Source organism: Mustelus asterias, chromosome 11 (assembly GCF_964213995.1).
Source record: "Mustelus asterias chromosome 11, sMusAst1.hap1.1, whole genome shotgun sequence".
Taxonomy (NCBI): Eukaryota; Metazoa; Chordata; class Chondrichthyes; order Carcharhiniformes; family Triakidae; genus Mustelus; species Mustelus asterias.
Genome location: NC_135811.1, coordinates 104,372,837 through 104,383,969, shown reverse-complemented (window position 1 = coordinate 104,383,969; position 11,133 = coordinate 104,372,837). Strand labels below are relative to the sequence as shown.

At 43.4% G+C, this 11,133-nt stretch overlaps 1 protein-coding gene across 4 annotated transcripts in view; it reads right to left on the bottom strand.

The window, feature by feature from the left end:
- Positions 1–3,007: 3,007 nt before the first annotated feature.
- The window catches only part of LOC144500756 (phosphatidylinositol 5-phosphate 4-kinase type-2 beta-like), a 115,161-nt gene continuing 107,035 nt past the window's right edge, over positions 3,008–11,133 (bottom strand). For 2 of the 4 annotated variants that reach the window (XM_078224155.1, XM_078224157.1), the window contains 2 exons: positions 6,946–7,049; positions 3,412–3,632 (listed from right to left, as the gene is read on the bottom strand). In XM_078224155.1, the coding sequence (XP_078080281.1) occupies positions 3,552–3,632; positions 6,946–7,049 (185 nt within the window). In that variant the 3' untranslated portion in view covers positions 3,412–3,551. Of the gene's footprint in view, positions 3,633–6,945; positions 7,071–11,133 lie in introns of all 4 variants that reach the window. The other 2 variants (XM_078224156.1, XM_078224153.1) reach the window with 2 other exon arrangements.

Here is an 11,133-nt window from a genome sequence, read left to right as displayed (position 1 = left end):
ATTTGTAAGCTTTGGTATTATTGCAGCGAGATTAAACACTGCATCACCATGACTCCCAAACACAGCATTACAAATTATTACAGTCAAACTCTGATAAATGCATAACTTGTCTAACCAAAACTCTTGCACTTTGCTGATAATTTCCAGTAGGGAACAGGCAAGGTTCAAATGTGAATGTGTGTGTTGCATCTGAATCCAAAGGAAAATTCTACATGGGTTGCGACTACTTTGATGGTGTTGAGTAAGATGTACCACCAACAGAAGCTGGTTAGTCCCTCTTGTTTTCAGGTCCCAATCACAAGATCTTTGATTTCCTCGATGATGGCATGAGGACTTCTTTTAAACATCTGAAAAAAAAAACTTGGTGCAAGGACAAAATGAGGTGAGATTGTATCAGATATATTTAAGAAAACTGACAGGAAATGTGGAAAATTTTAAATTGATTAATGGGATGTGGGTGTTGCATTCATTGCCCATTCCTAGTTGAACTGCTGCAGTGTGAGGTGTAGGTACACCCACAACACTGTTAGGAAGTTCCAGGATTTTGACCCAATGATACTGAAGGAACGGTGATATATTTCCAAGTCAGGATGGCTTGGAGGGGATCTTTCAGGTGGTGGCATTCCCAGGTATCTGCTGCTCTTGTTCTAGATGGTAGTAGTCATGGGTTTGGGAAGTGTTGCCTAAGGAATCTTCCTGTATTACATCTTGTAGATGGCGTACACTGCTGCCACTGTGGATAGATTGAATGTTTGTGGAAGGGGTAGCAATCAAGCTTTGTCTTGGATAGTGTTGAGCTTCTTGAGCGTTGTTGGAGTTGCACTCATGCAGGCAAGTGGAGAGTTTTCCACTATATCCTGACCTGTGCCTCGTAGACTATGGACAGGTTTTGGGGAGTCAGGAGGTGGAGTTACTCATTGCAGGATTAGCCTTTGACCTGTTCTGGGAGCCACGATATTTATATGGCTAGTCCAGTTCAGTTTCCGGTCAATGGTAACCCCCAGGATGTTGAACTTCCTGACTTGCCAAGAAACGTGATTCTGGCCCTGTAAAAGTAAGGCAAAAGCATTTATCATTCATGAGTAGAAACTTTGTGCAAGGTGGAACAAAGCCATGCAGATCCGGGCAGTCCAACCTATGGACAGTTGGCTTCAACATTGGTAGGAATGGAAAAGATACTAAAATTGGCCTTCAATCTAGTAGATCAGTTGGAATGAAAACTTTTGAGAGGCGGCCACTCCCAGAAAGTACCCACGGATGGACATTGTATTCATGGCCAAACAACCTGCTCTTAGTCATCATCCAACCTTGCACGTGGTCTGCTTGAATAAGGTATGGTCTGTTTGGAGATCAGCTACTATTTGTGGGAATTTTCTCCTGTGAGAGTGGAGTTGGGGAGGGGAAGGTTTTTAAAAATGCTCATACTGCCAATTTTTAGAAGTTAACAGCAATGCCCCCACATCAGCACTGATGCATTGTATGATCACTCATAGAAAACACCATGAAAATAACCTTCCTTCAAATTGTCTAAATAGAACCTAAGAAATTAACAGACAGGCGGTAATCGGCTGGACTGAAGAATATGAGCTGTTGTTCAATGAAAGCATTTCATGCACGAGTTATGATTGTACACAGGTGTTATGCCTGCATCAGGAACTCTACATAAGTGAAAACAAAAAAAAATATTTGGTACTCTGAAAATCAAAGCTCGGATCAGATGTGCACTTACCCTGATGCAACTCAATTTAGACAGTAATTTTAATGTTCCTTTTTGTCATCCTTTACAATTTCGAGTTAGCTACAGCTGCACTAGAATCTCTATCATAACATACACAGTGCAATGAATTGTACATTTTTTTTTTGCCAGCAACATAGGGTGTCAGAAGGTGCATTCCCATTCATCTCCCGTAATCTTTGCACCTCTAACATCCTACGTCTCCTGTTCTCAATTATAAACTTGCCTGATCGCTTAATAAAATGGCCACTGTCCTTTTAGTAAAGAAGGATTACGTATTACAACAGTCCATAGAAAATAACAGGTTAGTGAGGGTTCAAACATTAATTTGCGGTCTCTTCATTGGTTTTACACATGTACAAATCTATAAGTGATCGCTTAGTCACCACCAAGTGCAGACTAAGCTCACCTTCAGTATCCCTCCTTTAATATCTGTTATGCTACACATAATTACCAGCATACATGAAATTCTGTTATTTAAAGGGTTAAAGTGCCAATCAATTCCTTCTATGGTTTCCGCAAGCAACCAAATCAAATAGTTCACATTTGATGCTTGCTGTCAGCATGTTTTGTTTTCATATATCCAGAACATTCTTGTTAACTAAAACAGCATGATATTGCCACGGCATTTTTGTAATATTTCAGGCTTGTTAAGGATTCAAAAGTTGACAATCAGGTAGTTTTACAAAAACACTACCAAGTAACATTATTGTCACAACTACCTCTTTGTAACATCAGATTCAACAGCGAATAGCAATACTTTGTCAAAAGAATTGGAGTCTTTTAAAAACAGTCCCTTACAAAGGAGTTAGCTCTTTTTTAAAAAAAAAATCACTTTTTTACTGATGTCTATTGACCTAGCAAACAGAATGACACATCGTCCAAATAAAAATTAGCTTAAAGCACAATTACAGACTGTACTCTCTTAAAAAGCCAAAAAGCTCACATCAAAGTAAACGCGAGCCCTCCTGCCAAGTAACAAAAAAAAATAGTAAACGTTTAGAATACATTAGGAATGCCACAAAGCCAATCGATTTACCCAAAACACATCTGGTGAACTGGTGGCCACTCCACAGACTGCATAGCCAGATGCAGGCTCAAGAAATCTGAATATGTGGCATCCTATTGTAAATCTTGGTTTTGGTAAACATTTCACCCTCCCCGCCCCCCCCCCCCCCCCCCCCCTCCCACCCACCCCCACCCTCAACAAACAATAGCTTATATATAGTTGCGTTGGTGTATTGATAACATTGCTAAAGTCCGTTTTTTTTTGCGATTAGACAATATGGCAACTTAAAACATTTGAGAAACAGCATGGCAAAGGTCCAGTAATGGCGTAACCAGGGTTGGGATGAGTGCAGCGTCACAAAGATTCACGCAAACATTCCGTGCCTTTGCTCCGTTAGGACAATATATGAATCGTTTAAAAAAAAAGATTCTCGCCATTGTCAAAGTGCCCGTCGTCCTTCACTCTGTGCAAGTGCCCACACCTTCCGGTTTTAAGATCGTACAGTATGTCTCATCATGGCTAACGGAGTGCCACTGAAGCTACCGCCAGTAAGGACACATTCAGAATACATGGCAGGGAAAACTTCAAGAGCAATACAACATTTTGAGGCAATGCAGATTTGCCAGTAAGTATCTTTTTTTTTTGTTGTGTTTTTGTCGTTTTGTTTCCAAAGGATGTATTTTGGAGATTAGTCTCTGCACATTGAATACTGCACGCACCACTACAGTGTCCTCAGTTTCCATGTTCCTGCATTCACTACTCATTGGTAGTCTCTTGTTGTGCGTGTCATGTGTGTCTGCAGGTGCTCTATGTTATGATGTTAGACATAAATTCTAAGAAACGCTTCGAGTACTGTTCAGGGTTAACTGTGGAGATCTCGGCACCAGCCTGCAAGACACACAAAAACAAGGCGTTAATCTAAGAGTTGAAAAACCGTGGCTAGCAAACAGAAGACATTGAGAAGTAAAATGCCGTCTTTCCCTTCTCAAGAAACTGTAACTAGTAGAAAACAAAAAAATTAATCATACTTGATCATTTAAATCGCCGTAGAAAGCATCCTTTCCAGATGTATTACAGATTGGTATGGCCCCTGCTCTGACCAAGACCGCAAGGTTAGGTGCATTGACCCTAACAGAGTGTGGCGACTAGGGAAATTTCACAGTTATTTCATTGCAGTGTTAATGTAAGCCTTACTTGTGACACTAATAAATAAATTTTACTTTAGAAACAAAGCGTTATGACCATAATCCAGTGCATCACGCAAACCAGCCTCTCATCCAGTGACTCTTGTCTATACTTCCCACTGCCTTGGAAAAGCAGCCGGCATAATCAAGGATCCCATGCACCCCGGACATTCTCTCTTCCACCTTCTTCCGTCGGGAAAAAGATACAAAAATCTGAGGTCACGTATCAACTGACTCAAGAACAGCTTCTTCCCTGCTGCCATCAGACTTTTGAATAGACCTACCTCACATTAAGTTGGCCTTTCTCTGCATCCTAGCTATGACTGGAACACTACATTCTGCACCCTCTCCTTTCCTTCTCCCCTATGTACTCTATGAACGGTATGCTTTGTCCGTATGGTGCACAAGAAACAAAACTTTTCACTGTATCCCAATACAGGTGACAATAATAAATCTAATCAAACTTATTCACCCTTCCCCCAAATATAATTCTCCCTCACCTCTACTCTCCAATTTTCTCCCCTTAAGGGTATTGACTCATGCTGTGGTTCAGTTTCCCCAGGATCCAGTAGGCTTTGGTTTCTCATTCTTCATGAATGAGGCTAGCCAATGAGCATTAAATGTGCTAATGAATCTGTGTAAAGAATCACAGATTAGCCCAGTCTGATTCACATCTTTCATTCATTCATGGGACATGGCTGTCACTGGCTGGCCAGCATTTATTGCCCATCCCTAGTTGCCCGAGGGCAATTGAGAGTCAATCACATTGCTGTGGATCTGAAGTCACATGTAGGCCAGATCGGGTAAGGACGGCAGATTTCCTTCCCTGAATGACATTAGTGAACCAGATGGGTTTTTCCGACAATCGACAATGGTTTCACGGTCATCAGTAGATTCTTAATTCCAGATATTTTTTATTGAATTCAAATTCCACCATCTGCCGTGGCGGGATTCGAACCCGCGTCCCCAGAACATTCGCTCAGTTGCTGGATTAATAGTCCAGAGATGATACCTCTCGGCCATCGCCTCCCCAAGAGACATCCACGTGGACACTCTTTTACCCCCATCTCTTCAAAATTACTGAACGGCAGCAAAGCTTCCTCTAAGTTACACAAAAAACAGGAATGGAAAAGCATAAACTTAGTGGCTGACTCAATAGCTATGGGACTGGTAATCCTCAATGTGTGTATAATTAGATTAGATTCCCTCAACATTCTCTTTATACGGTAATGCACTAAATTAAAAAGAAATGTTTTTCTGACCTGATACTTGCTGTGAAATTTGCAATTGTGTAATCCTGCTCCTTTAATAGAACAATAGTGCAATTATCAACCCTCTAATCAAGTTACAATGTAATGTGGCCGCACCCTTTCCATCCTAATTTGAAATACGCATTATTATGCACATCTAAAATGCGGGAAGAAAAATATCAATTGGATGTTAATATATTAGAAACGCACTCTGAAACAAAGACAAGGCCGGGCCGTTCTAACAGGCAGTTACAGCACTACACAAACTAAAATAAATTGGTTTTTTTCTTGTCTCCCCTGATCATACCGACAGTGAGGCTCCCCAGACATGGTTCAGAGAATCTCTACAGTGCAGAAGAGGCCATTTGGTCCATCGAGTCTGCACCGTCTCTCTGCTGCCCTATCCCTGTAACCCCACACATTTAATCACGTCCGATTCATCTAACCTACACATCTTTAGACACGAAGGGGCAATTTAGTATGACCAATCCACCTAACCTGCACATCTTTGGACTGCGGAAGGAAACCGGAGCACCTGGAGGAAACTCATGCAGACATGGGGAAAACGTTCAAACTCACATTTTGACCGTTCTTGATGCACAAGCCTACTATACCTCAAACATCCACTCTCTCAATCACCAGTGTTCTAAAGAGTGATTGAGACAGTGAGAGAAAATAATGGAGAAAGAAAGCATTTGAGAATGAGACACAGAAGAAAGAGCGTGAGGGAAAGAACAACTGAAACATTAAGTGAAAAAAGAGTGCAGGGAAAGAGTGACTAAGATATAGAAAGCATTGGTAACAGCATGCAGAGCTAAGCACTTAATAATCCTCCAGTATTTAATAATTCTCCGCTAATATGCGAGACTGGATTTGAACTCAGCTCCTACAGGAATAATTGCGTGGATATTCCTTGCATGTCATTAGCGTGATTACCTCTGGAACAAGCTGCCAGAGGTAGTAGTAGCGGCGGGTACAATTTTGTCTTTTAAAAAGCATTTAGACAGTTACATGGGTACGATGGGTATAGAGGGATATGGGCCAAATGCGGGCAATTGGGACTAGCTTAGGGGTTTAAAAAAAAGGGCGGCATGGACAAGTTGGGCCGCAGGGCCTGTTTCCACGCTGTAAACCTCTATGTCTGTAAACCTCAATGATATTGACACCTCAGCTGAAAGGCAAAACCATTGACAGTGCAGAACTCCCTCAGTATTTTACCCAAGTGGTAGCCTGGACAATATGCTGAAGCCTCTGGAGTGAGCCTTGAACTCACAACCAAGAGGTGAGAATGCTACCCACCGAGTCAAACTGACACTTGGCACACAGTGACAAGCTGACGAATGGCTTTCTTCCCAAAAGAGAAAACGCTGCAAAGTCTCAGCGGGTCTGGCAGCATCTGTAAGGAGAGAAAAGAGCTGACGTTTCGCGTCCACATGACCCTTTGTCAAAGCTCCGACAAAGGCTTTGACAAAGGGTCATCTGGAATCGAAACGTCAGCTCTTTTCTCTCCTTACAGATGCTGCCAGACCTGCTGAGATTTTCCAGTGTTTTCTCTTTTGGTTTCAGATTCCAGCATCCGCAGTAATTTGCATTTATCGAATGGCTTTCTTCATGTCCCCCCCCCTCCCCCACTGCGTGCTGTACCGTTAACACTGCAAAGAGAATAGTAAACATAACCTGGTGTTCCAAAGTGCTCCTAACCCCCTCTAAATGCACCCTCTCCCACAAAGCATTCAGATTTAGTTGTCACGTCTCTGATGTACTTACCCCATGTTTGACTGTTTTGGCAGCATGGGCAGCTTTCTTCTTTGCATCGTAGTGAGTTAAAATGTCAATTATTGCCATAAAGAAAACTTCCTTTCTTGGGGCATCTGGAAAATTAGCCAGTGTGACTGACATTAGAGAATGAGACTATTACAATGCAGTTATGAAAGCAGCACTCGAATACACACACATTTCTTCAGGCAGTTTGCCGCACAGTCACTTTGCTTACTTACATTTGCAGAACACTCATGCAATTCTCTCAGACCCGGGTGGGTGGCAGTGGGAGACGGAACAGAACAGCCAGTGTGATGCATGTAATTCAAATGCATTGTCTAATTGGCTAACCACAATTTCTGTGACGATGGTCAATCAGATTAGTGTTTCCAGGCATTGCCATGACAATCCTGCCTGCATCATTAGTAATTACACTGGCGCGCCATGGCAATGAGATAGTCCGGTCCAAAAGCCTCTGTCTTGTAAAAATTTAAAAACAAAACCAAAACAATCCACACACTGTAGCAGAACCAGAGTTGTAACAATCCCTTCCTTATTGTGCAGCTGTTTGTAATGTCAAAACAAATTGCAGATCGCCGAGCTCAGGCTGGTCACCCGGCCTGGATGTTAGAGCTAAAATGCATAGCAAATTCCACCCTCTACTGGCTAACTAGATAAATTATTCTCACACTTCCTTGATTTAAAGTGCCCTTTTCAACCGGATTAGTACTCAATCCCTGTTCCCATCTTAATTATAACATTACATCATCTCCTTGGAACAGAGGAGGTTGAGGGGAGATTTGATAGGGGTGTACAGTATTAAGAGATAGGCAAAGAAAAGCTGTTCTCATTGGCTGATGGTACAAGGACTGGGGGACAAGAGATGCCCGGGGGGGGGGGCGGGGGGGCGGGGGGTTTAATAAGGAAGATTTTTAAAACGCAGTAAGTGGTTAGCACTGCTACCCCACAGCGCCAGGGACCTGGATTCAATTCTGGCCTTGGGTTACTGTGTGTGTGTGGAGTCTGCACGTTCTCCCCGTGTCTGGGTGGGTTTACTCCGGTTGCCTCCCACAGTCCGCAGATGTGCGGGTTAGGTGGATTGCCTATGCCAAAAGAAATTTCCCCTTAGCGTCAGGGTGATTAGCAGGGTAACTACGTGCGGTTAAGGGTAAAGAGCGTGGGTGGGATTGTTGTTGGTGCAGACTCGATGGGCCGAATGGTCTCCTTTCGCAGTGCAGGGATTCTATGATTCTATGAGTGCCATGACCTGGAACTTGAAGATGATCTATCACTTCAAAAGGAAATTGGGTGGGCATTTGAGGGGAAACAGGGGTAGAGCAGGGGAATGAGACTGATTGGATTGCTCTCTGGAGAGCCAGCATGGGTGCAATGGGCTGAATGGCCTCCTTCTGTGCCAGACTGGCTCTGTGGCGAAGAACCAACAATACTGTCAACTGAGTCAAACTGTAAGTAAAATAAGTAGGGGACTATCAAATAATGCCTGCACTTTTTAAAACCACACACTCACTTTACACAATAACAAAAGGAGCTTAAACACGTCAGCAGGGAAACACAAATATTGTAAACAGATATTTAAAAATAACCAACATATTAACATAACCGAGGAAACGGATTCTTATAAAACTTTAAAATACAACACAAGAGCAGCAGATCGCAGTGATAACCAATCAGCAGATGATTGTTTCTGATGTAAGCCCTGTATCAGAGACCACCCATCTATAACTACTCCCAAAGGTCACCCTTTTAGGGAGGTTGTACCGTGTTCGACTCTGAACTTATAATTTTCCAAATAGCTTTATTCAATTTAAACCCAATCTTTTGAAACAAGAACGAGAGACGGAGCATCTGGCTTACAGATGTTCAAATTAAAATGACCCATTTTACTTAATTTTAACCAATCATGTTATTTGTCCAGTTGTTAATGACTCCCCGAATAAGCTCGTTACCAACTGCATCTCCATTAGCGACTGCAGAATCGTCAGGTCCACCTGCTACCCTTCATGGGTTTCTAATTACTGTGCCACACATTGTGCTCAGACATGTTGTCTGGTTCTCGTTTATTTAAAAAAAAATCGTTGTTGAGATGAGAGCCTTTTATTTCTTCAAGCAACTGATTTTTAAATGGAGTGGTTCATTCGGCCCCCTTCAGCACACATTAAGGATTGGCTGCTGGACTCGCATTGAGGAAGACTGCGTAGGGGAGCAAGTTCACTCACACAGGGTCAGCAATCCGACAGCTTTCAGCAGAATTTTACCAAATCATAGAATCCCTACAGTGCAGGAGGAGGCCATTCGGCCCATTGAGTCTGCACCGACCACAATCCCTAACCCAACAACCCCATGCATTTACCCTAGCTAGTCCCTCTAACACCAAGGAGCAACTTAGCATGGCCAATCCACCTAACGAGCACATCTTTGAACTGTGGGGGGAAACCGGAGCACCCGGAGGAAACCCACGCAGACACAGGGAGAATGTGCAAACTCCGCACAGACGGAGACCCAAGCCGGGAATCGAACCCAGGTCCCTGGCGCTGTGAAGCAGCAGTGCTAATTACTGTGCCACCATGCCTCAATTTTTATTTCACAGTTTCTTATGGTTGAACTCGGAACTTCCAGATTGTCAATCTAGTGTCTTAGCCACCCCGCTGTGATAGCCCTCATCATACCTTAATGAAGTATCCCTCACCAAGACCATTCAACAAATTTTAATTCGTGCAGAAGCATCCTTAATGCTCTCTCACTGTGACACTCAACCAGCTCTTAAATGTTTCCAGCCTATTTCCACCTCCATAATATCACCGGATGTTGGCCTTGTCTCAATTTAACTGCCGCTGAAATCTTCATCCACGCCTTGGTTATATTCAGTCAAAATTTCCAACGCACTGTTGGCTGGTCTCTCGCCTTCCATCCTCCATAACTTGAGGTCACCCAAAACTCTGGTGCATGGGTCCTAACTCTCACCAGCCTGGTGTTCACTGACCAACATTGGTTCTCACCAAGAAACACCTTGATTTTAAAATTCTCATCCTTTTTTTGGCAAATCCTTTCATGGTCTCTTCCCTCCCCATCTCTGCAATCTCCTTCACCACCCCCCTCAAATCCTCCGAGATATCTGCGCTCAACTAATTCTGGTCCGCGAGCATCCCCAGGGTGAATTGCTGCGCTATGGGCGGCCATGTTTTCAGCCGCCTGGGCCCGAAGTTTTGGAAATCCCTCCCTAAACTTCTCCACCCCATTTTCTTCCTTTAAAACCCACCTCCTTGTCCAAACCTTTACCCACCTGCCCTGACACTGCGCAAGTGGCTCAGTGTCTAATTTTGCTTTGTAACACACCTTGGAAGATTTCATTATGTTAAACTCACCAGATAAATATAAGTTGTTCTTTTATGCATCACCATTCTTCTTGGAAGCTTATTCCACAATAAAGTCTAATCAGTGAGATATGTGTCCTAAAATGACCTTTCACAAATCTGAATCCGTGTCCCCTTGTTCTACTCTAATTTAAAGCAATAATCAGGATTTACTTCACCCAGTCCCTTAATAACTTTATATATTCCCACAAGAGAACTCCCAACCCTCCTGTAAAGCCCAACTATCTCCATTCTTCCCTCATAACTCAGACACAACGTTAGGGACCAGCGATGTGAGTCTACACTGCATGTCATTCGGCGGCAGGTGGACGACACAGTGACACAGTGGTTAGCACTGCTGCCTCACAGCTCCAGGGACCGGGGTTCGATTCCCGGCTTGGGTCACCGTCTGTGTGGAGTCTGCACATTCTCCCTGTGTCTGCATGGGTTTCCTCCGGGTGCTCCGATTTCCTCCCACAGTCCAAAGATGTGCGGGTTAGATGGATTGGCCATGCTAAATTGCCCCTTAGTGTCAGGGGGACTAGCTGGGGTAAATACGTGGGGATAGGATCTGGTGGGATTGTGGTCAGTGCATACTCGATGGGCCAAATGGCCTCGTTCTGCTCTGTAGGATTCTATGATTTACCTTGCTTCTTGGCAACATGAATTGGACACATTTACTGACGTATGGTCTGACGTAGGATTACATATTTTGACCACTATCTGCTTTCACTGTTTTAGCTATGCAGTCTGACCTTCAGTTTGCTTTGTTGATGCTGTTCTGTGCTGGATGGATGAGTCTGTAAAGATACCTCAGGCTTTTTTC